We start from the raw sequence: 24,730 nt of genomic DNA on the forward strand, positions 1-24,730 counted from the left end.
GGAATATTACTCTCTTATATAATGTCATTTTAAAAAATTCTTTCGTTGTCAGTGTTTTTGAAATTTTGTATTATACGGCTCTTTAATTAATTGTGGCTTATGTTCAGCAAGGTGTCTTTGTTTAAGTATGATAAGACATTCTAGTCCTTTGAACCAAAGGTTTTTTTCCATTGATTATATATCATCACAACAGTGGTGATGGTAGTAACTGTTTTATGAGGCTTGATAACATTTCCCTTTCTATATTGTAGTGTAAATAAAATTCTATCCACTTGTCAGGTACTTTGGTTTCCCATCCTGTTAGATTTTTCAGGTAAAAATGTCAAGTATTCGTAATGAAGGTTAGAATCACTTAAAGACAAAGAGTTTCTTCATAAGTATCCTTTGCAGATGGAGTGATGCAATATATATGTAGTGTTGGGCTTTTACTTCACTAGTCACTTTGAATATAATTTCGTGTGAACTTGTATATGGCTTCAAAAAGAAATCCTAACTGAAACGTAGAGGCCAACATTAGTTCAGGTCTTCTGATGAGCTTTTGAAAAGTGATTAAATGGATGTTGCCGTTCTTTTAGCAGTTAATTGACTTTTAAAACAATATAAATGTGGCTTTAATTTTTAGTGACCGCTTAGATTCATCTGCTGTCCTTGACACCGGCAAGTATGTAGGCCTTGTAAGAGTATTGGCAAAGCATGGCAAGCTCCAAGGTAAGCCTCAGCACATAAAGGAAATATGTGATGCAAGTATCTTGCCACTGGAATAACATGTGAATTGATATTAATGGATATCATGTCCTGCAAAGTGCCTGAACACTTTGCATACAAATTTGCATGTGAATCCAACCAGAGCTACATGGACAGTGTAGGCCATTAGTTTTAATGGATTGGCAAGGTTGTCATTTACATTTGCACAGCTCAGTGCTTTTTGCATTTCTGCAGCTAGTTTTTATTAGCATTGCTGTTTGGGTTGAGTTTGAAGATCATGACTTATGGCACAATTTGCCTATGTGCCTGCACAAATGGCTTTGTTTTTGCTTAAGAAGGTCTGAAGGCTGAACATAAAACCTATAAACGTAACCTAATATATGCGCCTGAATTTTGCAGTAGTCTTTGCCTTACTTTTTAATAACATTAACAAAATATATACTTTAAAGTTTTTATTTTAATTAAGGTTTTTATTTAATGGTTCATGGAAAAAGCATAGCTGATTACACAGCTGATTTGCATACTCAAATTTTCTCGTTGAGATAACGCTAAGCCTAATAAAATTAATTACACTTGATAATACATTCATACTATTTTCTTGTTTCTTAACTTTCTGATTTGGCTTTATTTTGAAATTTCCTTTTTAGCCTTCCTCTTTTCCTTTGATTTTCAGAAAAGATTGTTTTAATTTTATTATAGGGAAAAATGTATGGAGAAAGTAATTTATTAGAACATTGAATTTTTTCCTAGGATGCCTTTCTAACTCTTTATAAGGATTAGCCTATTTTTTTAAAATCACTTTTTGTAAAGTGGTCAAAACATTTTGTCTGTGTAATAATTAAGAACAACATTATAAAAATGCACTTATTCCATATCCTAAAATGTTTGTTTCTGCCTTCCTAATGAAGCTTAATGAATCTAATGTATTAACATGCAGTCTTTTGGAAAGCTTTCATTGGCTCTGCTTGGCTAATTAGTATCGACATAGCAAACAGGCCCTATCGGTATCAGACCATTAGTCTGGCTGTATATACAGTGTAAACACATCTTTATTATCTGGCCTCCTGACAAGCCATCTGCTGAAGAAACAATGGTGTGATTTAGCAGATGTTAGCTCTGAACGATAAAAGCATCCATTTAGGAGGATCTTACAGCTATAGGGCAGACCATACAGGGTTATGTGGTACAGAGTGGGCACACAGTCCCTATCTATAATTTGTAGTCAAAGTTGCAGGGAAATGATAAAACCATGCTATTGTGGATTTATAATTGTAGTCTCGTTTAGAAATGCAAGTAGTAATTAACTTGAAATCGGCATTATACACTAGAATTTACATTCCTGCTGGGCTTGAAATGCTGTTTTAATAGCAGTTTGTTTTCCCTACATGAAATTACCTAAGGGTCTTTTGTGTTACTTCATTGTAGATGCTATTAACATTCTGAAGGAGATGAAAGAGAAGGATGTTCTTATCAAAGATACAACAGCCTTGTCCTTTTTCCACATGCTAAATGATGCAGCTTTAAGAGGTGAAACTGAAACAGTAAAACAGTTGCATGAAGCCATTGTGACTCTAGGGTTGGCAGACCCATCCACCAACATAAGTTTCCCATTGGTCACTGTACACTTGGAAAAGTAAGTTAATTGAATTTTGAATTTTAAATGTTGGCATTAAAAGAATGAGTCTAATAATTTTCGAATTATACTTTATAAATACCCTCATGATGGGGACGCCTTGGAGGTCATTTACCACAGAGTAAGAGGACTAATATGAACTAGGTGACCTTTAAAATCACTAGCAGCCCTGTGGTCCTGTGGCTTTACATATCAATGGAATGGTCCCTGGTGCTTTTTTGTAGGAGCGTGTGATTACTTGAAATTGAATCTAGTTTTTCCTAGTTTTGAGCCTGATAAGTGTTATTAATAAATATAAGAAAAAAGGATCTTCTGGGGCTTTTGAGTATGTGTCTTGACTGTTAGTTATTCAGGTAATAAGTGTTGAAGCATCTTCAGTGCTCCTTTTCTTCACAGGGTATTTTAAATACATATACCATTACAGTTATTCTAGCTTTGATAAATGTTGTACGAGGTGAATTTTGCTGATACGGCAAGATTTACTGAGTTTGTTAATTTTTCCATTTGAAATGCTCTTGTTGGTGCTCAATTTAAGGCATTATTTGCAATGTAAATCATAAAGTCAGTCAATTTTATAATGAATAAAACATTTTAGTAAGATGACTAAGCATAATTTATCATCTTTTTCTTTTGTATTTGTTTTTGTTTTCTGTTTTGCTTTTTAAATTTCCTAGATCATCTTTGTCAGCTTTTTCATAGCTTAACATAGTTTGTAATCTGCATTACATGGAGACTGCACTGGCAAATTGTTTAAAAAAACCCTAGGCAAACAAAAATAGAAGATAATAATTAAAATAAAATAGAAGATATACGTATCTGAAAGTAGTAAAACACCGAAAATGAAAAGATACTAATTTAGTTTCTTTAGTTCAGTTAACAGCGAGAGCTGAATTTGACTGAAACACAGAAATATCTCACTGTCGATGTAGTGTGGACGTTGTCCTGTTGATGCCAGGAGAAAAATAAAATATATATTTTAACGGTTCTCATGTTTTTCCCAAATTTCTGGTAGTTTTTCTTTATTTATTAGAGAGTTTGATTAATTGAAAATAATAAATGATTTAGTGTTGAATTTTAAATATATAATAAAAACCATCTCTTTTAACTATTAAAAAATGTGTGTATACACGCATGCACACGTGAAATAATTCCTTTGCCATCCAATCAAAAACAATTACCAGGTTAGATGACTGGCCAAATCTTAACCTCCACAGTCTCAGCATTACATCCTTTTAAAGAAATAGTGATTCAAATAATGACTGTGTTATTGAGTTATCATATTCATAACCAACTTTATATAGAAATCCTATAATTAATATGCTTCCTATTAGAATTTTTTTCAATTGCTTAAAAGACGCATTTCTGCAAATTGCATGTGCAACTCCACAGAAGGATTCGAAAGAAATGGGCCCAGTGCCCAGAAGAATTAGGCCCTCCTACACTACCGGGCAAAAATAAAATAATTAACAATGAAAATGAGGCCGTCGTAGAAAAGTATCTTACAAATAGAAATACTTTGAAGACAGAGGAGACGTGAAAGCTTTCTGAAAGAGGTCTGCAGATGGGGCTCATGAACCAAGGAGAGCTTACCCATGGGAAAATGGAAACGGTGTGGAATTCAGATGTTAACCCAGAGCATCCTCTGTGCTTCTGATTATATCCTGAAGTCAGATATTTCTGTGTCTCAGTCAAATTTGGCTCTCCCTGCTAATTGAGCTAAGGAAATCTAAATTAGTGTCTTTTCATTATTGGTGTTTTACTACTTTCAGATATGTATATCTTCTATTTTTATTTTATTGTAATTATTCTGTTTTTATTTGCCTAGTTTTTTTTTTTTTTTTTTTTTTTAAGACTACTTTGCCAATGCAATCTCCAGGATGAGGTCTTTCAGTTTCATCTATCATAATGAAAAGGGCTATTGACTCTTTCAGAGTCATGAGAATAATAAAAAAAAAGGATAAAGGAAATTTTATGTTTATAAAATTACAGAAAACAGCAGAAACATTCATAGTCAGGGGAAATGCCTGGAGTAAAACCCTGACTTTGAAACTCTTTCTCAATTGTGTTTTCTCCAACTGATGGAAGATAGTTAATTAATTCAGAATCATGACAAGTGCTAGGATTAACCACACTAGCCTGCCAGAAAGTCCATGTGTATTTGATTTGATTAAATGTGTATAATCTTCAGTAATATCATGTAATTGACCTCAGCAGGTATGAGCTCATCTGGCAGATGAGCTTTATTGATTCAAACTTGTGATAAAATTATAAAAAACATTTTGAAACATCATCATAAATCTTCACCCTTTCATTCAAAGGCAGGCATCTTTTTGGCATGTCACTGTAAAAGACTCTAAAGAGAATATCACTTTCGTGTTGTAATTCTGAAGCAGTTCCATGAGACTGAGTTCCTCAGAAAGATAATCTCTTTAAGTTTCAGTGGATCTTAATTGTGAACCGACTTTTCCAGCCCTGGACAAAACACAGGAGAAATTAATACTGTGTCAGTTTGTGTTACTTAGACAATGTAAAAAAGCTTTATGGGTATAGGAAAAATACACTTTGTTTTTATTCATTTGCCAAGGGAAATCCAAAACAATAACAGATTTAGAAAATTATAAAGAAGTTGGTAAGCTAACCCGCTTTTGTATTATCAAAATGAAAATACTTTCATTGAACGGAAAAAAATTTGCAGTTGAACAAAATTTTTGTGTTTCATTTACATCATTACAGTCTCTAAGCCACATATTTTACATGTAGTCCAAATGAGTATTATTTCAAACATTTTCTTTTGTAAGTATTTTATCTTATTGAAATTATGCCTGATTCATGGAGATGACAGCAATCCGTCACATTAAGGAAGAAAGAAATGCTTTAAAATAGGTTAAAAGAGTTTTTTATTAGTCTTCATGTTATGGTCAAGGAAATGAAATTAATAAAGTCTGGGCCATCAGATATTAAAGCATAAAAATTTGTATGATGCAGTTTCAGATTCCCTTGTTTTATACCTGATCCATTTTGGTTTCATTGCATGCATTAAAAAATAACTGAAGCTGTTTAACTGGATTATGTTTGTGCAAGTGATCAAAGCAGCTTTAATTTCTGCTTTCCATTAAGGATTTTTTTTTGTGCTGGTTTGTGTTATAATCTGTATATGTACATATGCATTTCATTTAAGTGTATCATGAACTTCGTATATACTATCCTCCCAGAATTCTTGCTAAATTAATCTTGAGTTCATAAAGGTCACAATTTCTCTAAGATGAAATTGTAGTAACCGTGTTTTTGGAACTCACTGTAACACTTTAATATGTTACATAAATGGGAAATAAAATGTTGATGATTCTGTTACACATGCTCCCCTTCAATTTTAGCATCTTCATTTGTACTGGATACTTTTATTATTTATGGGAATGCTTGCCTTCTAGAGTAAAACTCCTTATGTGCTGAAAGGAAATTAAGGAGGTTTGGCTCTTTTACTCCATTATTGCAATTAAGAATTTAGCATCATAAGTGCCAAAGGACAAAAAGTGGTTCATTTGCCCTAGGGGACAGGACAGTGATAAGATGATTTTTCGTCAAGGATCATTGGGTCGTAATTAAGTTACATTCATGGCTATTGCTTTTTGAAGGATGATTGGTAAATGACAGGCTTCATGTGCTTAGTACGGACAGTGTGCAGTAGGGTTTTTTCTCCCTCTGTCAGAAAATCCTGTTGAGCCTGATAATGTAAATGTGGCATTTTATTCTGAACAAAAGAGCAGGGAAATGAGCTATCTTGTCTAATCATTCAGTTGTTTAACACCGACTTCCAGTTTAGACTCAATTGGCTGGAAAGCACTTGACATGTGAAGTTAGTGCTGTTCCGAACGCATGTTTGAGTAAATTTTAAAGTAAGTGACAGCTAAATTGTACCTAGGGAAATTACAAAGCCTTCAACACAGTTAATTTTTTGGGGAGGATTAGTTGTAATTGCAACACCAGTCTCCTTGAAGATTCCTCATTTATAGATGATGAACAGAAAAAAAACATTTAGCTCTTTAAAGTGCTGGTTCTCTTAACAGAATAATTTTTGTGAAGATGATGGTTTCTCTTGAATTGGTTTCTTCCCATATTGAACATCTGCTGAGGATTTGTAAGATAGTTTGTTTTTAAGGAGTTCAGTTTGGTTTTTGTTAGTTTTTCTTTTTTAAACTTTTTTCTTCCCCCACAGCCCAGCCCTTCTTTTCTGTAGTGATTTCAGATTTGAGCGCATTTCAGTAGGGAAGCCCTTTACATAAATTGCCACTTCACTAACAATGTATAAGTTTAAAGTACTTTATTCCAATTAAAAAAAAATCAATATTTGTCGTCTTTCTTTTTTTTTTTTTTTTTTTTGAGACGGAGTCTCTCTGTCTCCCAGGCTGGAGTGCAGTGGCGCCATCTTGGCTCACTGCAAGTTCCGCCTCCTGGGTTGACGCCATTCTCCTGCCTCAGCCTCCCGAGTAGCTGGGACTACAGGCGCCCACCGCCATGCCAGCTAATTTTTTTTTTTTTTTTTTGTATTTTTAGTGGAGACAGGGTTTCACCATGTTAGCCAGGATGGTGTCGATCTCCTGACCGCATGATCCGCCCACCTCAGCCTCCCAAAGTGCTGGGATTACAGGCGTGAGCCACCGCGCCTGGCCATCTTTTGTTGTTTAAGTATACTCTCTGGGATTAGAAAGTTACTTAGTATAAATTACGAGACTAAGTTTAAAGCTACTAATAGATAAATAGATAGTTGTCACCGTGGTTGTTTTTAACAATTCCAGATTGTATGAAACACATTTATGATTTTTACAGGTATATGTATTGAGGAATGTATATGAGTTTTAGGAGTACATGTTTCTTGGTATCTCAAAGTAGATAGTTTTATGATTGGTGGATGTCCCATAGAAATGTCTGTCCAGCAAACTTACATCCTATGTGGTGTTTGTTTTTCTGTTAGTGACGTTATAGCATACTTCAGTTTCAGAATGAGGACTCAAACAAGTGGTACTATCAGATTTGCCATCTGAGCTTCAAGCTTATTTTTCTGGATGTTCTTCCATGTAATAATGAAAAATTGTAGTTTGTCGTAGTTCTTTGTAGTCATGTTCCCTTAAGAAGTGAATTCTAGATTCTAGAATGAATTTTGCTACAGGCCAAGTGAGTCCATTCAAGTTAATGAATTTAACTCTGTTTTAAGTTTCCAAATTTCTTGCTGGACCCAGCCTATCTCATATATATGTTCTTAAAATTTAGAATTACAGAATCTTTTCCTCAATTTTACCTTTATTTCATAGACTTACAGAATTTTGGTAAAGCTTATATTTTTAATTTGCACCAAACAAAATACTGCTTTTTAAAATGACTGCTTACTTTTTATTAGTGTACATAGTTTTATGCATGAAAATTATGTAGTCTATTGAAATTCTGAGGGAGGTATCTTGATTTTTTTTTTTTAATAAAAGATAATAGTATGCTCTAGAGTTGATTTTCTTTTAGTGTCATTTGTGAAAGCATTGACTAAATTTTTATTAGGAGTGAGCCTTTAAATATTTGTATGTGAAGCTTTAGGAATTATGCATATATGCTGATACAAGCATGGGCTCAAAGTTTTGAATGCAAAATTAATGTGTCAACATTAATTTCTTCAAAGGATTATTGTTATTTCTTAGTAGGATTTAAATCATTTCCAGTGCTCAAAGAAATTCACAGATCACTTTGGGTCACAGAAGCTAGAAGTAGACTGATTGGTAATGTGTTGTCCCACATTTTGGCTGTAAAGCAATTTTTACCTTTCTCCTTTTGATATTGTGCTTCCCTTACTGATTTCATCCTGCCTAATAAAAGTGGTATTTTCACCTGACGATTTTCTCTGCTTGTGCAAAACACTTTAGATGAACCTAATAGGCACAGAGTCATAGAACCTGTTAGAACTAGGAGGGAACCCAAATGTCCTTGAGTTCAGCTGTTGTGATAATCTGCTTTTCATCACCACTTCTAGAAATGTATCACATTGCTACAGCTGAGTAGCATAAGTACTCTTATCAGTTGGGATGGAAATCCAAAGTCCTATGACTACATAGCTATCTTCATAGCAATGCAAATTTTAGGTGCTTTTAAACATATTTTTCATTTCTATCATCACCTAAGTTTTCAAGCTTTATTATGAAAGATTAATAGTGACATAAATTATGTGGGGAATGTAAATTTTTGTCTTTTAAAATGACATGATCCAACCACAAGTCAGAATTAGATAATAGAGACTGAAGAACTGAGTAGTCATTTACTTTATTTTTATCTCCAGTACACTTAGTAGGAGGTATTTCATTATAAATTTCTAATTCATTTTGTTGGCATCCTAAGAGCAGTAACATTGGTTCTTAAAATTACTAACAAATATATGAATTATTTCCATTTTGCTATTCTTGTCTTTTCTGTTGTTCTGATGAACATGTATAATCTTCAGAAGCATATATTTGGAGACCAAAGACTATTAACATGTCGCTTTGATTGACAGAACAATTATTCATTCATTTATTGATAGCTTTGACCTAATGTAGGGGGAAATACAATTGAGACAATACTATTCTAGTTTGGGAATTGATCTGGAAAAGCAAATCATGCCGCTTAAAAAAAATCCTATGTGTTAGCTTTGCTCTTAAAAAATGTTTTAGTAGTTTTTCGTTAAGCGGAGTTATAGAAAGGCAATAACTGAACCTGTGTCTGAAGTAAGGGAAAATACTGATTATATAAAGCTTTATATCATATGTGGTAGCTACTGTACCATTTCTCTTGTATGACAGTAATCCAGCCTGCAACATCTACTTGCAGTTTGAAATTAACCTGTAATTTAGTCTTCACCCCAAATGACAAAAATTCAAATGACTCTGTGGGGTGCCAGAAGATGCACTGTAAACAGGGCTTAGTAAGGGGATAAGGTAAGAGTTCCATCAGGATAGGCTCGTTTTCACTGTGTCACTATTATTGCAATAAAATTAGCATTTCTTCGTTGTCTTTTACTTTTTTGGTACAGCTTAAAATCAGATCTTGATAAAATAGTAATTCAATTTAGGGCAATGTAACATTTGTATAATAGACAAAAATGTGAAGTCTTTAACAGGAAGTATAAAAGGACTTTCTGGTTTTAAAAACTGTTATGTGTATGAGAAATTTATATTCTCTACAAAGATTTTCACTAATTGTCACTAGTTGTACTTGGAGCCATGTCTCTAACCATGCCTCTTTTTAAAATACCTTTCATACTCACTTTTCATAAATCATTAATTTCTCATTCCAAATTGCACCACTTTATTACATTATTCAAATACCAGTGCTTTTAATAAAGCATAATGTGTAATTAGATGTACTGAACTGACAATGAGAAGTCCAGTGACTTGCTTGCTAGTACCTTCCTCTGTTTACCTGGTAGCCTTAGTCAAATCAGCCAGTCTCTAGATGCCCCAACTTCATTATTTCTTTGAAAGTAAAAGGGGGTGGCAAGTAGAATTGGATCATATAATCTCTATAATTTCTTCCAAGGGATTTCTTTTTTTTTTTGAAACAGAGTTTCACTTTTGTTGCCCAGGCTGGAGTGCAGTGGCACAATCTTGGCTCACTGCAACCTCCACCTCCCGGGTTCAAGGGATTCTCCTGCCTCAGCCACCCGATTAGTTGGGATTACAGGCATGTGCCATCAGGCCTGGCTAATTTTGTATTTTTAATAGAGATGGGGTTTCTCCACCTCAGGTGATCCGCCCTCCTCGGCCTCCCAAAGTGCTGGGATTACAGGCTTGAGCCACCGCACCTGGTCTTGCAAGGTCTTAAATATTTCTCATACTAACATTGTCCTTTTATTTTTTTTATTTTTTTTATATTACCTGTGAATTTTATTTCAGTATGGTAAGAGAGAAATTACAAATAACTTTTAATAAAGAAAGGGTTAAAGTAAATTGAAAGCAAATTGTCCTTTTAAAGGGGGGAAAAATACTTTTTAAGGACCCACAAGAATATAGTATCACACTGTTGTTTAACAAACTGATTTAATGACAGTGTCTTTTTATTTTAATTTCTCACCACATAAAAGAAGGCTTGACTTTATAATTGGACATAATTTTTAAAAGCTTACCCTTTAATGAAAAAAGTATTTAGAATTCTCTTAGAATTCACTGACCAACACGAATATCCTAGTTTTCATAATAGTAAGTTCCTATATATATGAAACTTGAGGTTATTTCCTACTTGGCTAGTAAGGTGGCAGTACAAAAAATATTATGATAAAGATGAAAAAGTTCTTGAAAATTCCTTATTAGCTATTGGTGGACATTTAATAACGTTTACCAAATCTGAAATTGTTGAGGTACAATTGTTAAAGGCACGTAAGTGATTGGAAAAAAGTATTTGACGGTAGTCCTTGCTTTCAGAAGTAATACATTCTTACAGCAACTTTCTACATAAAGTCAGAATTTATAATAAAATCAGAGAATGCCTTAATCTATTTGGACTTTTTTAAAAAGTACCCTTTAACACACGAAATAATAAAAGATGAAGCAGGGTAAATAGTGGATTGCTGATGATGTATGTATTCTGAATATTTACTTATATATAAAGATTGTTTCTTTCTTTTTTTCCCCCATTTTAGCTTTGTGGTTTTCTACCTTAAGTAAAGCTCAGTTGTTTACATATTAACTGGTCATTAAACATCTCTCTAAAGTATTACTGAGAGACTAAGCTGAATTAGATTTATTTTATTCATTGTTAATTTTTTTGTTTCTAAGGGGTGACATATCTACTGCTCTTGAGGTCGCCATTGACTGCTATGAAAAGTATAAAGTATTACCAAGGATTCATGATGTCTTGTGTAAACTGGTAGAGAAAGGCGAGACTGATCTAATTCAGAAAGGTGAGTCACTTTCTAATATCTTAATGTAGTTTTTTTCCCTTCTTGCTGATTTAATCTTAGTGTGTTGTTAAGAGAAACTTCAGCAGAAGGCCAGCACATTCAGATAAACTTTCTTTATACTTGTGAAATCTAAAAGAAAAATATCAGGTAGATTTCCAATATTATACATGTTCTTGATTTTTTTAGTAACTATTCATTTTGAAAAAATGTCTGTTATTTTTGTGTTCTACTTCTTGGTGATCTGCCTTTATGAAGATTTTTTTTTACCCTTATCCTCACTAGTTCTCTTTGAAGCTACTCTGTTAGGTACTTAATTAGTCGATATAGCTATATTCTTTAAGTTATTCTTAATATTTGTTTTTAAAATAAATTTCTCTAGTATTTGTCTAGAACTTCATATGATACTGTTTTTCTGGGTTTTTTTTTTTTCTCCTAATATATATATTTTTTCTCTCCTACCTAGCAATGGACTTTGTGAGCCAAGAAAAAGGTGAAATGATGATGCTCTATGATCTCTTCTTTGCCTTCCTACAAACAGGAAATTACAAAGAGGCCAAGAAGATCATTGAGGTGTGATTTTAACTACAGTATTCTAATTGTAGAGCTATTTAGACTCTTAATTAGAATACATTTAAAAATTTTAACCTTTAATTACACTTGTTCTGATTCATGTTAATAGAATTCAATCCCAGTAATGTTGGGGGAGGGGGATCTCGGCCAGCTTCTTTATTGTATATAATTACAGTTCAGAAAAAGCAGTCTGGTTGTATATTAAATTTGTTTCCTCACTTTGTTAAATTCACTATTATATATCAAAATGATATTTGCATATTAAATCTTGGATTGTGGAACAATTAAATTAAACTGGCATTCCTGGGTGTAAAGTTGCTAATCCTCTTTGCCAAAGAATTCTTTGTTCTTAAAAGCAGTGGAATTTAATTTGCTGCAGACCATGCTCAGATTTATTTGTAATGCTTGTCTACAAGTTAATCAGCCAAACAAGTGCTGTCTGCAACTGTTTGGCATTTAATTTAAATTTTCTTCTTTTTTTTTCCCCCACTATGGTAAGCAGCTTATGGGAAATGGTAGGTGACAAACCTGGCCTATTTAGGATTAGTATATTTTATCTAGGTTTTACTAAATTTTGCTTAGTGGAATTGATAAGTCAAGGGCCAACTATAAAGTGTGTCCAAATTGTGATTAATTTCACTATTAAACAATTCTGTGTCCACTAAGAAAACAAAACATTCCTCAGAAGATGGACCCATTGCCTTAAGAAAAATTATTTCATGTGATTAAAACTGTTAACTTATAAATACATCAGTAATCATGGGTTTTCTCAGATTATACTTCGCTTTTAAGTCAATGTCGTTTCCCAAAAATACACAGGGGACAGGATGCAAAAGTGGTGTTTGACCTCTTTATTTGTGTATTGATGACTGCTTATCATGAAACTGAAAATGTAGGCACACAACCCAGAAAACTGTATTTTTTTCCTCCTGATGTTTTTTGAAGAAGAGAACGGTGTAGTATAGAAAAGGAGGACTGTGAAATTAATTCAGAACTTTCTTCTCTTTCCATTTTATGACTCAATCTGCCCACTTGTCAGCGGACAGTGGGGCATGCTATCGTGCTATCTTGGACAGGCACTTCTGTAGCTTAAGTGGTTCATTTACATTTTCTAGAAACTGGTATAATTTTTCTTCCACATTCACTTCTGAAAGTACAGTGAATCCAAACGTGAGAAGAGCTGTCTGGCTATTGAGTTCTGCTCCTCTGTAGGTACAGTGTCAGTATTAGCAGGTCACTGATAGAACGGAAATGAAGCTCAGCTTTGAGAGGTTCTACAGGAGGAATGCATGTGCCTGTCTTTGTGTAGTAAGGTGTAATAGAGCCAGAGGCAGAAGAGTGATTTCTTGTTTTGCCATCTACCTGCTTATGTGATAATGGACAAGTTATTAAACCTTTCTGAGCTTCCTCATGTATAAAAGAGAACATAATATCTGTCTTTAAGATTCAATCACATAATGTATGTAAAGCAGCTTGCATGTTTCCTGGATTATGGTAAGTGATCAATAATATTCCCTTTGCCCCTTAAAGGTAGGGATTGTGTTGTCTTCTTTACCTCACATAATTCAAAATATGATGTTCCACATAAGGTACATGTTTGCCACATGAATAGGCAAGAGAAGACTGCCTCTTAATTACTTAGAGCTTTGCCAGAGTACAACCACATTTAGGAATGGCTGTCTGCTGATGACAGAATTTTCATAGTAGGTGTGTACAGAATTTTTTAAAGGGTGAAGAATAGCTTTACAGAAAGAATACTACAAGTCATGAGCAACATTTTTATCATTCCCAAAAAAAGCAATAGTGTTTTATCATTGGGTAGATTCACTGCGGTTGAATTTACAGAGCTGCTGTGTATTTGAAGCATTGTGGAAATAATTAGATAAACCAGTCATAAGCTCATTAAATGAAGAAAGATATAGGCAAGGTTCAATGTGTAAATATCACCTTTTTTGTTTGTTTTTAAGATGAGTTGGCATACATGTATCATGTGTTATATGTAGTATATTTGACAGTCTCCAGTCTTTTTTTTTTCTTTTTTTTTTTGAGACAGGGTCTTGCTTTGTTACCCAGGCTGTAGTACAGTGGTGGCTTAGCTTACTGCAGCCTTGACCTCCTGGGCACAAGCAATCCTCAGAAAGACCTAGTCTGAAAAAAGTCCTTTCTACAACACTTCATCTTATAGCAGTTACTACATTCTGTAGATTCTCTTTTTAAAGGTCTATCTCTTCGACTAGAATGAAGGGAAGGGAGAAAGACTGAGAAGGAAAGGAAGGAGGGAAGGGGAAACTGATCCAACTGGGAAGCCATGCAAATGCTATCAATCACCTTGGCTAAAGAGCTTCATTCTGGAGGTTTCAGATGAAGAAATCTGCCAATGCCACCTTTAAGGGTTCATGACAGGAGATACTGTATCAGATCTAAGAGCTTCGTTTATCTTGTACCTATGTTAATTCACCCTATTTTCTGTTAACTCAGGTCTCTATCCGTCATTTACATAGCATTTGAGATGACTGAGTAAAGTGTCATAAAAATCCACCACCATTACCTTAATTTTGAGTGTAGCAATGTTTACGGTGAGAATTAAAAGATGAATTGTGCATCTGCACTTAAGAGTAGAGACAAAAGCATTCCAGGCAGAAGGAACTGCCTGTGCAAGGGCCCTGAGGCAGCAAAGAGGTTCCTCCCTTTATCCTTCTTCTGCCTCTCAGAACTCTTATTAGATAACACTAATAAAATGACATCTGGATTGTCTGGTACATTATCAGACATTTAATAAATGCTAGTTTGATTCCCTTCCTTCTCTATGCCATTCTTTCCTGTGTAGAGGTCAACCCTTTTGTCTCTTCTGCAGATACATCCTCTGTAGGCTGTCTTAAGAATTCTTGGGAATCAAACCCAAGGGAAGAGGTTAGAATAAGAAATGCTAAGTTTAAAGCAGAACTTTTTTCTCATCTTTGTGTTGGTTCTGAGAACTTAGCAGTGCCTGGCACATGACAGGCATTTAGTAAGTGATTGCAGAACTGCTCAAAGGGCTAAGAGTTAAATTAAATAATATATTTCTTGATAGAAACCTTTAATATGGTAACGTTTCATACATTATTTAACTTTTTTGCTTGTATATATAATCTCTCCCTGGATTTAATGTCTGGTCTTGGAAAAAAAAGAATGAGTAACCCAAAAAGTGATACTTTATTTGTATGGTCTGCAACACTGTCTTCCTGGGAGGTAAATGAAGTACCTGAAAAGGTCATAGAGTAAAAGAATGAAGTCATTTTTCTGTTTGTTTGTTTACAGAGAAATACCTTCTTTTACCATAATTTCTAGCAATAGGAGTATTGGACTAGAACTCACGAACCCTGAGTTTTAGTTCTGGCTCTGCTACTAGGAACCATAAAGGAGGTCCCATCCTTAAAGACATAACAACATTACTGTCTTTATGTATCAGGGGCTTTCAAAATGGTAATGACATTTGACCCACTTTTGAGAAATGATACTAAGTAAATCATCTGAAAACCAAAGTAGGTAAAGATGTGAATTATGATTATTACCTGTAACAGTGACAGTTTTTCTCAAAGGAGAAAGGGCGCAAATGAACTTCAGTTTGTTTATGAAATGGAATGATGTGCCCATTAAAAATAATGCTTACAAGATTTTGGATTTTCGAACTTGGGATGTTCAACCAGTAAATAATATAGATATTCCAGAAGTCAGAAAAATCTGAAATCTGGAATGCTTCTGGTCCCAAGCATTTTGGATAAGGGATACTCAATGTATAGTAGTTACGGAATTTGAAACCAGGCCCTGAGTTTCTGTTTTCTATTGGTTCCCCTGTACCATCCTACCTCCGTGATCTCATGACCCCTCAATATCTGAACTATCAAAAACAACTTACCCTTTCTCCGGAATTCCTCTTTCTTGACTTTTCCCCCTCTCCTTATCTGCTGTTTTGCCTTTCCATCACACTGCAGCCAGAGTAAATTTTGATCTCTTCTCAGTGGGGGAAAAACTCTCATGATGGCTTTTGATTTAAGACCAAAAGTTTGGATTCCAGTGATCTCCCAGTCTTTGTTACTCTTCCTTTTGTTCTTCTCCAGATCTGATTCAGGAATTTTTATCCCAATTGCCTTCCTTAATAAGCCAGCGTGGATCGTATACACAGACAGTGGATTTTAGAGCTAGGGTTTGTTTGTTTGTTTTTGTTTTGTCTTGTCTTCCAAAATTTCAAGATATGTCAGTTCTCATGTAAATATATGCACCCTTTTGTGAGTTAGTTTAGTATCTCCTATAACACCTGGTCAAGTGGATAATTTTTAGTTCATGATAGTTTGTTAATTGGACTTGCTCAGCCATATTTTCCTGCTTATTATACATGGTCTTCAAGTCTATCTTGGAAAATTTTAGAGAAAAGGACAAATGCTAAAAGACTTAATAGTAGCATGAGACCTTTTTTGCTCCCTTGTTCTGTGCTAGCTATGGGGATAAATATAGTTGATCCTTGAACAACATAGGTTTGGATTGTGTAGGTCCACTTACATGTAGGTTTTTCTTCATTAAATATACTGGAAAAGTTTTTGGAGATTTGAAAAAACTCGCAGATGAACTTCATAGCCTAGAAATACTGAAAAAAATCAAGAAAAAGGTATGTCATGAATGCTTAAAATATAGGCAGATTCTAGTCTATCTTATTTGCTACCATAAAACGTATACAAATCTATTATTAAAAGTTAACGTTTATCAAAACTTACACACACATAGACTATACATGCTGCCATTCACAGCTGAGAGAAATGGAAACAAAAGTAACGAAGTACTAGTCATAAGTACATAAAATTCACTATAGTACTTACTGTATTACTGTAATTATTTTGAATAACACCATGACTTCCATACACAGTATCACTAGTGATGCTGGAAGTGCTTCTAAGAAGTAAAGTTGTGACATTTCAAGAAAAGGATGAATTGCTTGATATGTACTGTAGATTGAGGTCTGCAGCTCTGGTTGCCTGCCATTTTAGGTAGAAATTCATCTTGTAAAAAGATGTCATAAACTTACGGTATCAAAAAATACAGTGCTGTAAATGTATTTTTCTTACGATTTTCTTAACATTTTCTTGCTGTAGCTTACTTTATTATAAGGATATAGTATTTAATACATGTAACATACAGAATATGTGTTAATCGACTATTTGCTATTGGTAAGACTTCCAGTCAACAGTAGGCTATTAGTAGTTCAGTCTTTGGGAAGTCAAAAGTTATATGTGGATTTTTGACTGCACAGATGGTCAAACTCTAACTCCTGTATTGTTCAAGGGTCAGTTGTACTTGAACAGTACTTGGGTTGGGGTGGGGATGTTGTTTTCCTTTTTTTTAAGAGACAGGGTCACACTGTGTTGCCCAGACTGGAGTGCATTGGGTATTCACAGGTGCAATCATAACACACCACAGCCTTTAACTCCTGGCCTCAAGCAGTTCTCCTATTTCAGTCTCCCGAGTAGCTGGGACTACAGGTGCATACCACCTTCTCCAGCATTCTTGTCTTTGTCTGTCCCTTCTTTAAAGCCCTTATGCACATGATTTTTCCTCCTACTATGTTAACTAGGGGACATGAGGCTAGGGCGGGCAGTTTTTGTTGTTGATTTCATTTGACATCTTCAGCAGTAATGGCAAGAAAAATCAGAACAGGTGAAAATTTCTATTTGAGTTAAATTCAGGATAATCTTCCTTGAGACAGAGTTTGAAATGCAGTAGAAAAACTTTCATTTCTTTTTACTTAACAGGTAATAATTATTGGATATCTATTTTTACTAGTATACATAGAAGCTTATGATAAGCTTTTTATGGTAAATTTACATCAGAGTGTTGTAATGAAATTAAAGTAATGACAGTTATTTTTGACTTTGGATTACTTTTTTCCCCTATACAAGTAAACGTAGTAGTGAATTACAACTGCAGAAAGTTGTGGTTTGAAGCACAGTAGCTCAGGTGGAAACAAACATGCAATTGTTTCTATAAAAATAATTATTGTATCCTCACTATTCATTAGATAGATTGTATGTAGCGACACAGAAAGAACTAAAGATGAGTTTAATTAACATTAACTGTTTTTCATGTTGTATTTAACATCCCAATTAGAATTCTATTCTTCTCCATGTTTTTATTACATTTTCTATTTCTGCTTTCAACTTGCAGTGTTTAAAATTCAATAAGATGTTAAGAGATAAGCCAGAAATCTTGACATTACAGCAGCCTAGGAGATTTAGTTAATCTGACCTAGATGTTCTTTTGATGATTGAGATTTATATATGAAAACAGTTCTCAATTTCAAAATGAAACATGGGAAGATCTGCCATATAAATCAGCTGTCCTGCCAAAGACAGGCAGATTAATCAGCCACAAACAGAAAGAGTATGTCATAAAAGTTGTGCTGTTTAGATTGTTGGCATTTGGATCAGCAGTAATACTGAAAGTTGTAAGTGAATGGAGCCCTTGCATTTTGCCGTGTTCTGAAGAGGATTATTTCATAGTTTTTCAAGGGCTTTTAGTATATATTGACATTGGTTTCATTTTCAGTATTACGCGTGTGAAACAAAACAAATAACGTAAGAAAAATCCTTGAGAAGAAATTGTGCCTGAGTGTAGATATTAATAGTATTTGAGACTGTATTTCAATGACTAATTTATTCATCATTGATTTCTTGTATCCCAAAAAGTGGATACAGGAAATGAGAAGAAGTTATCCAACTTCTAGTCTACCAATTTTTCTGTCATCCCACCAAAGCTGCAAGATGTTAGTTTCCACTTCAGTTCTTAATTTAACGTTGTACAATGTTATTTTTTAAAATTAAAAATAATGAGGACCTATAAATAAGAGATTAGATTCAAGGGATACCTGGTTTGATCAACAGAAGTGAGCGGAGAAAGCAGTAAAGATACCTCCTCTAGACTGGAGCAGCCAGGGCTAATGAGTATGTAGTTTTCTTACCATAATGCTGTGATTGAAATGTAGTATTTAATGGTGAAGCCCTCTTGCAGATGATGAAAATACTATAGAGTGACAAATCCTTGGAATTATGTTGAAATGGTTTGTCTTTTATTCCAGTATCCAAAATTGTAAACTAAGTGCTTTGAAGCCAGACTTATTGACCAAACGATAGTAATTTCTAATTGAGGATATAACATATGTCTCAATTGTTTAAATGAACTGAGACTATAAACCAATTTTAAAGTACTTAGCTTGTTTTGCTCTTTAAACATTTAGTTTTAGGTGCTAGGCAAAAGTCATTAGAGTACTTTTATCACTGTGAAGTTTGCAAAGCATTTTCTTTTAAAAACGAAAGCCATTGGTTTATTATTGTCACAATTGTTATTTTGTGTAACATTGATAATTTTTGTCTCCTGAGTCTATTGGAATAAAGTAAGTGTGTGTGTGTTCAAGAGAAAGCGTGTAAATGAGAAAGAGCACATGCAGTCAGGTGTGGTGGCCCACGCCTGTAATCCCAGCACTTTGGGAGGCTGAGGTGGGCAGATCACTTGAGGCTAGGAGTTCGAGACCAGCCTGGCCAACATGGTGCAACCTGTCTCTACTAAAAATACAAAAATTAGCCAGGCGTGGTGGCACACACCTGTAATCCTAACTACTTGGGAGGCTGAGGCAGGAGAATTGCTTGAACCCATGAGGCAGAGGTTGCAGTGAGCCAAGATCATGCCATTGAGACTCTGTCTAAAAAAAAAAATAAAATAAAATAAAAATAAGAGCACATGCATGTGAATGTTGACACACTCTTTTTATTTGACATTTTCTAGTTTATCGCTTATTTTTGAACTAAAGAAAGTGTAACCATTTTATTAATTAAAGATTTATGGAATGAACTTTGACCTGCAGTGCAGCATTTGGAAATAATCAGCGTCTTCTAGGCACAGGTTAAGCATAGGTTGTGTTTTATGCTCTGTTCTACTCTTACTTAAAGGTCTTTGATAACTATGGGGTTAATTATGGTTTGTATTAGTTACAGTATAAATTTAGTATATAGATTGTATACTAGTATATTTAGTTTAGTATATAAGTTTAGTATATATATTTGGCAGCAAATTCATAAGAAAAGAAACTGTCTTTGAGGAAAAAAATAATATTCAGCCGAAGCCTTACCTTGGGTGCTATGTGATTATTTTATTTTACAGACTCCAGGGATTAGAGCTCGATCTGCAAGGCTTCAGTGGTTTTGTGACAGATGTGTTGCAAATAATCAGGTTTGTATTTGATTCTGATGTCTCAATCACCTAAAACTGTGAGTAGAAGGCAAGGGTCCTCTGTATCACATGAACATTTGGGGACTTCGAGAGACAGGGCATTGTGGAAGCAGTGTTTATCTTGATCGTTTGCCAGATAAGCAATGGCTTATTTCTTATTTCTGAGGTGCAGTAGAAACCCTAAATTGTTAACCTGGGCCCTGATGATTTTATCTTTAACTAGTTGGTTGGAGCAGGCTGACCTTATGTCCTTGGCACTTTAAGCCTGCATTAGTCCTTAGTGGCAGGAGGAGTTGCTTCCCAGAGCTCTGGAATTTCTGCTTGCCCTCCTCTGGTGCAGGTACCTGTTTGCATCATGCCAAGTAAAAGTCACAGGGCAAGAAGAGTGTAAAGTTTGGAGGGGGAAGTATTTTTGTTAACGTACGATACACTCATTGAGTTCTCCCACCCAGATATCTTTGAATTGGTTATTCATGTTGTGTTCTTGACTCCAAATATTTTTAAAATTGTGGTAAAATAAGTATAATGTAAGATTTATGATTTAACTTTGTATAAGTATACAATTCAGTGGCATTAAGTTCATTCATATTGTTGTGCTCAGCCCATTAACTTTTGAAATGAAGTTAAACTGCCCTTTTGGTAAAGCTAATTTGAAAGATTATTCCACTGCTATTTGTTAACTATAAAATACATCCTTTACACAAGGTAGATCTATCTCTTGATCTTACTTTTAAGGTGGAAACTCTGGAAAAATTAGTGGAGCTGACACAGAAGCTATTTGAATGTGACAGAGACCAGATGTACTACAATCTGCTAAAACTGTATAGTAAGTGATTTAACTATTCTTCATGTTTTCATTTATTCTGTTGAAGGCAGTGGCAGGAAAGAAGTATTTGGTTTTGAGGGAGCTCCAGGGATTGTCAGAAGGCAGTTTTCATTCAACAGAGGCTCAAGTAGAGGCTAGATTGAATTTTATCACAGAATGTTATATCGTAGCACTAGACACTGTATGTCTTCATAATTTCTGACATTCTTACTGCAGTAATGAGAAAGTACGAAAACCTTCATCAGAACCACAGAATTTAATAGGACTTTTTGAGGTAAGAACGGTCTTTCTGTTCTTTTTATTTAAACGTTCAGGTAAATTTATTGGTCACTTTTATAAATAGGTAACCACCAACACATTCATGTAAGTAGAGATTTTTTTCTTTTTGCAAAAAGATACGTATCTTGCATATCTATATACAAACTCATTGTTAAACAGTTTTTAAAATGTCATTATATATTTTTGAGTCAGCTATATATTACAAACATTTTTCTATATTTAATCACCTACAAATAACTTATATACTGCATAGATGTACTAAAATTTGTTCAGTCTATCATCTCCTATTACTGGGTTTGTGAATAGATTTCCATTTTCCATTTCTAAAACAACACTACGTTATTCATTTTTGTGCCTTAATCTTCATTCACATCCTTAACTGTTTTCTGAGGCTGAAATCTTAGTATTTGTATTTGACATTTCTGAAATTTTTGATCTGTCTTTTCAAACAATGCTCTAGTACTTTTATACCAGTGTACACATTTGGAGCTTTACAGTTTCTTTTAGGATATTTCGGTAGAGAGGAATAACACTTAGAACAGCCAGTGACCTTTCCCTATTTGTTTCATGGATATTTATCTAGATTTATTGTTCTTCTTTTCTCTTGGCAAATTTCCCTTCAAACGAATAAGGGGATTTATTTGTCCTTTCAAACTTGTATTTATTACCATTGAAAGCTTTATTTTACATCTCGATGATGTAAATAAAATTAAACTTGCTTAAAATTTTACAATCCAGTTTTTGGTTGTATTGAAATACACACTTCACAGTGTAATTCTTAAGACTTTGGCTTGAACGATGATCAAATTCTTGCACACAATGCTGAGGTTGGTATTGAATGTATAGAATTAAAAACCTGTATTTTAGGCAGTTGGTCCTCAAATTGCAAATTATAATCTGTATTTGAGCACTAACATTCCACTCTACCTACTTTTTCTTCCTTTTAAAAACAATTTCATGATGAAATTCTAATGTGCCAAGTTCAAAAGAAGCACTGACTATATGTCTAAATGTGTTTTAGTATTTCAAGTAGTCCTCATAGAAGACTATATAAACTTGGATTCAGAAAAAAAAAAAAAACCTATGAAGCCCTTACTGTGTGGTAGACATTGTGGTAGGCACTGCAGATGTAAAGGTGTAGTGCTCTGCTGAAAGGGTCAGCTCCATCACCAAGTCTTAACACTGCAGCAGGTAAGAACAACTATAAGTATGTGGTAGTCTAGGGCCAGGTGAGAAGTGGCCAGCCACTCAAACTTACTCTTCCTATTCAGAAGAACTTTTACTATTAGTTTTGCTTTGTTTTTGAGACAGGGTCACCCAGGCTAGAGTACAGTGGTACGATCAGAGCTCACTGCAGCCTCAACCTCCTGGGCTCAAGAAATCCTCCCACCTCAGCCTCTCAAGTAGCTGGGACTACAGGCATGTGCCACCACACCTTGCTAATAATTTATTTATTTATTTATTTATTTATTTTACTTTTTGTGGAGACGGGGTCCCACTACGTTGCCCAGGATGGTCTTGAACTCCTGAGCTCAAGCAGTCTTCCTGCCTCAGCCTTCCAAAGTGCTGGGATTACAGGTGTGAGCCACTGTGCCTGGCCTTTTTTTTTTTTTTTTTTTTTTAAGAAACAAAAAAATATACAACATTTAGCTTCATCTTAAAATTTCCAATGGGGATATATGGTCTCTGAATTTAATACTATTTTCTTGTCCTTAATTTCCTCTATTTGTCCTATTGGACACCTGTCTCCAATTCCTTCTTGCATTGTATTTGAGTCAATAGTTTGAGGAGGTTGGGAGAGTGTGGTTAGCTTCTTAGGAGGCTGGAAGCCAGTGGAATCCTATAGAGAAGTATATATTCTTTTTAACCACATTTGTATACTTCCTACCTTCTGCCATGTTATAAATAGATAATCTGGTTATAATAGCCCTAATCCTTTCCTTTCTGAAGAAAAAGCAAGCTATCTCCTTCTGCATTTTGCCTTCAGACTTGGGCCACTATTTAAATATTGTTACATGGACTCAGTTGCTTTGAAATGGAACATATGATATGAATTGAGTCTTGCTGTGTTGCCCAGGCTGGAGTGCAGTGGTGCGATCTCGGCTCACTGCAAGCTCTGCCTCCCGGGATCACACCATTCTCTTGCCTCAGCCTTCCCAGTAGCCGGGACTACGGGCGCCCGCCACCACACCTGGCTAATTTTTTGTATTTTTAGTAGAGACAGGGTTTCACTGTGTTAGCCAGGATGGTCTCGATCTCCTGACCTCGTGATCCACCCGCCTCGGCCTCATTATACTTTTTAAAAATCCATATTTTGCATTGTGGATTTCTTAGGATGTGATTTTAGCCCTTGAAAGAGATTGGATTAGTAGTTATTTTTGGATATTTGTTGAAAAGCAACTTTCCTTCGTTTATTTTAAAACAGTACCTTTCACATACTTAATACACACTTAATTTTGTTGTAAATCATAACATACTACAGAAACATGCACAAAACAAAGATATGTAGCTCAGCCAACACCCATGGAACTGCGTAAGTCCTACATACAGTTAAATACTAGCTTTTATTAATATAAAACTGCTTTCATTTTCTATGGACTCAATATAACATGATCTGTTACAAAATTTTGTCGTAATTCAAACTTCATTTCTATCCTTCCCAATATATTTTGACCTTTCATTGTGACAGTGTTGCAAAATTAGCTTCTAGAACCTATAACAAACATTAATTACATGAATGAAATGACTTCCTCACTTGCTTAAGGAATTTTCTATTATTTCTATATGACAAACATTTTCTTATGTTCTGAACACTTCTTTACAGATAGAAAGTAGAAATTAGTTTCTTTGTATAGTAGTCTATCCAAGAGTCAAACTGCCTTACATTTGTAATTTTGCAATACAATTCTTTGAATCTATTTAAAAAGTATGTATAACCTCAGCATTTATTCCATCTCAGTAATTATTTATATATTATTTCTTCAAGTATGTATAGCCATTTACATTTCTTTTCATATTGTATGGCCTTTTCCTCCTCCATTATTACACAAGTGAAATGAACATATTCTGATTACTAAAGATTCAAACAATGTAATACTATACTAGCTAACTATGAAAATGTCATTGTGTCCACCGCCACCCCCTAACCGCTTATCTCAGACGTAACTTTGTGAATTGGCCATCCTTTCCAATACACAGCAGTTTTTCTGTGCATTTAATAATTGTATTGCACTTAGTGTCATGTGACATTTTTCGTATCTTGCCCCAGTTTTTCACAAGCAGAAATTAATTTATTATATTAAATGACTTGATCTTTCCTCTTCCAACCATGAGAATTTCTAAAAACAAAGTTTTGATTCTGGAGTTTTTGCTATTTGTAAAGACTGGATTACCACATGAAAGGAAATGGGCTTTTCAATATGAAGGGATCTGCCTATTTCCTTCCCAGCCCTTGTAATAGTCTGATAACATTATCAGTTGAGATAAGAAATCTAAGAAGATTCCATGTATCACACACGGTCATAGAAACTCTTCATGTCAACAGAAGAAACATAGACAA

At 34.5% G+C, this 24,730-nt stretch overlaps 1 protein-coding gene across 2 annotated transcripts in view; it reads left to right on the forward strand.

Moving 5' to 3' along the window:
- The window catches only part of LRPPRC (leucine rich pentatricopeptide repeat containing), a 110,165-nt gene that overhangs the window by 54,544 nt on the left and 30,891 nt on the right, over positions 1-24,730 (forward strand). For both annotated transcript variants that reach the window (XM_054474408.2, XM_054474407.2), the window contains 6 exons: positions 623-708; positions 2,131-2,338; positions 11,122-11,246; positions 11,710-11,816; positions 19,998-20,066; positions 20,802-20,892. In XM_054474408.2, coding sequence (XP_054330383.1) covers positions 623-708; positions 2,131-2,338; positions 11,122-11,246; positions 11,710-11,816; positions 19,998-20,066; positions 20,802-20,892 — 686 coding nt within the window. The remainder of the gene's footprint in view (positions 1-622; positions 709-2,130; positions 2,339-11,121; positions 11,247-11,709; positions 11,817-19,997; positions 20,067-20,801; positions 20,893-24,730) is intronic.

This window comes from Pongo pygmaeus, chromosome 12, assembly GCF_028885625.2.
Source record: "Pongo pygmaeus isolate AG05252 chromosome 12, NHGRI_mPonPyg2-v2.0_pri, whole genome shotgun sequence".
Classification (NCBI taxonomy): domain Eukaryota; kingdom Metazoa; phylum Chordata; class Mammalia; order Primates; family Hominidae; genus Pongo; species Pongo pygmaeus.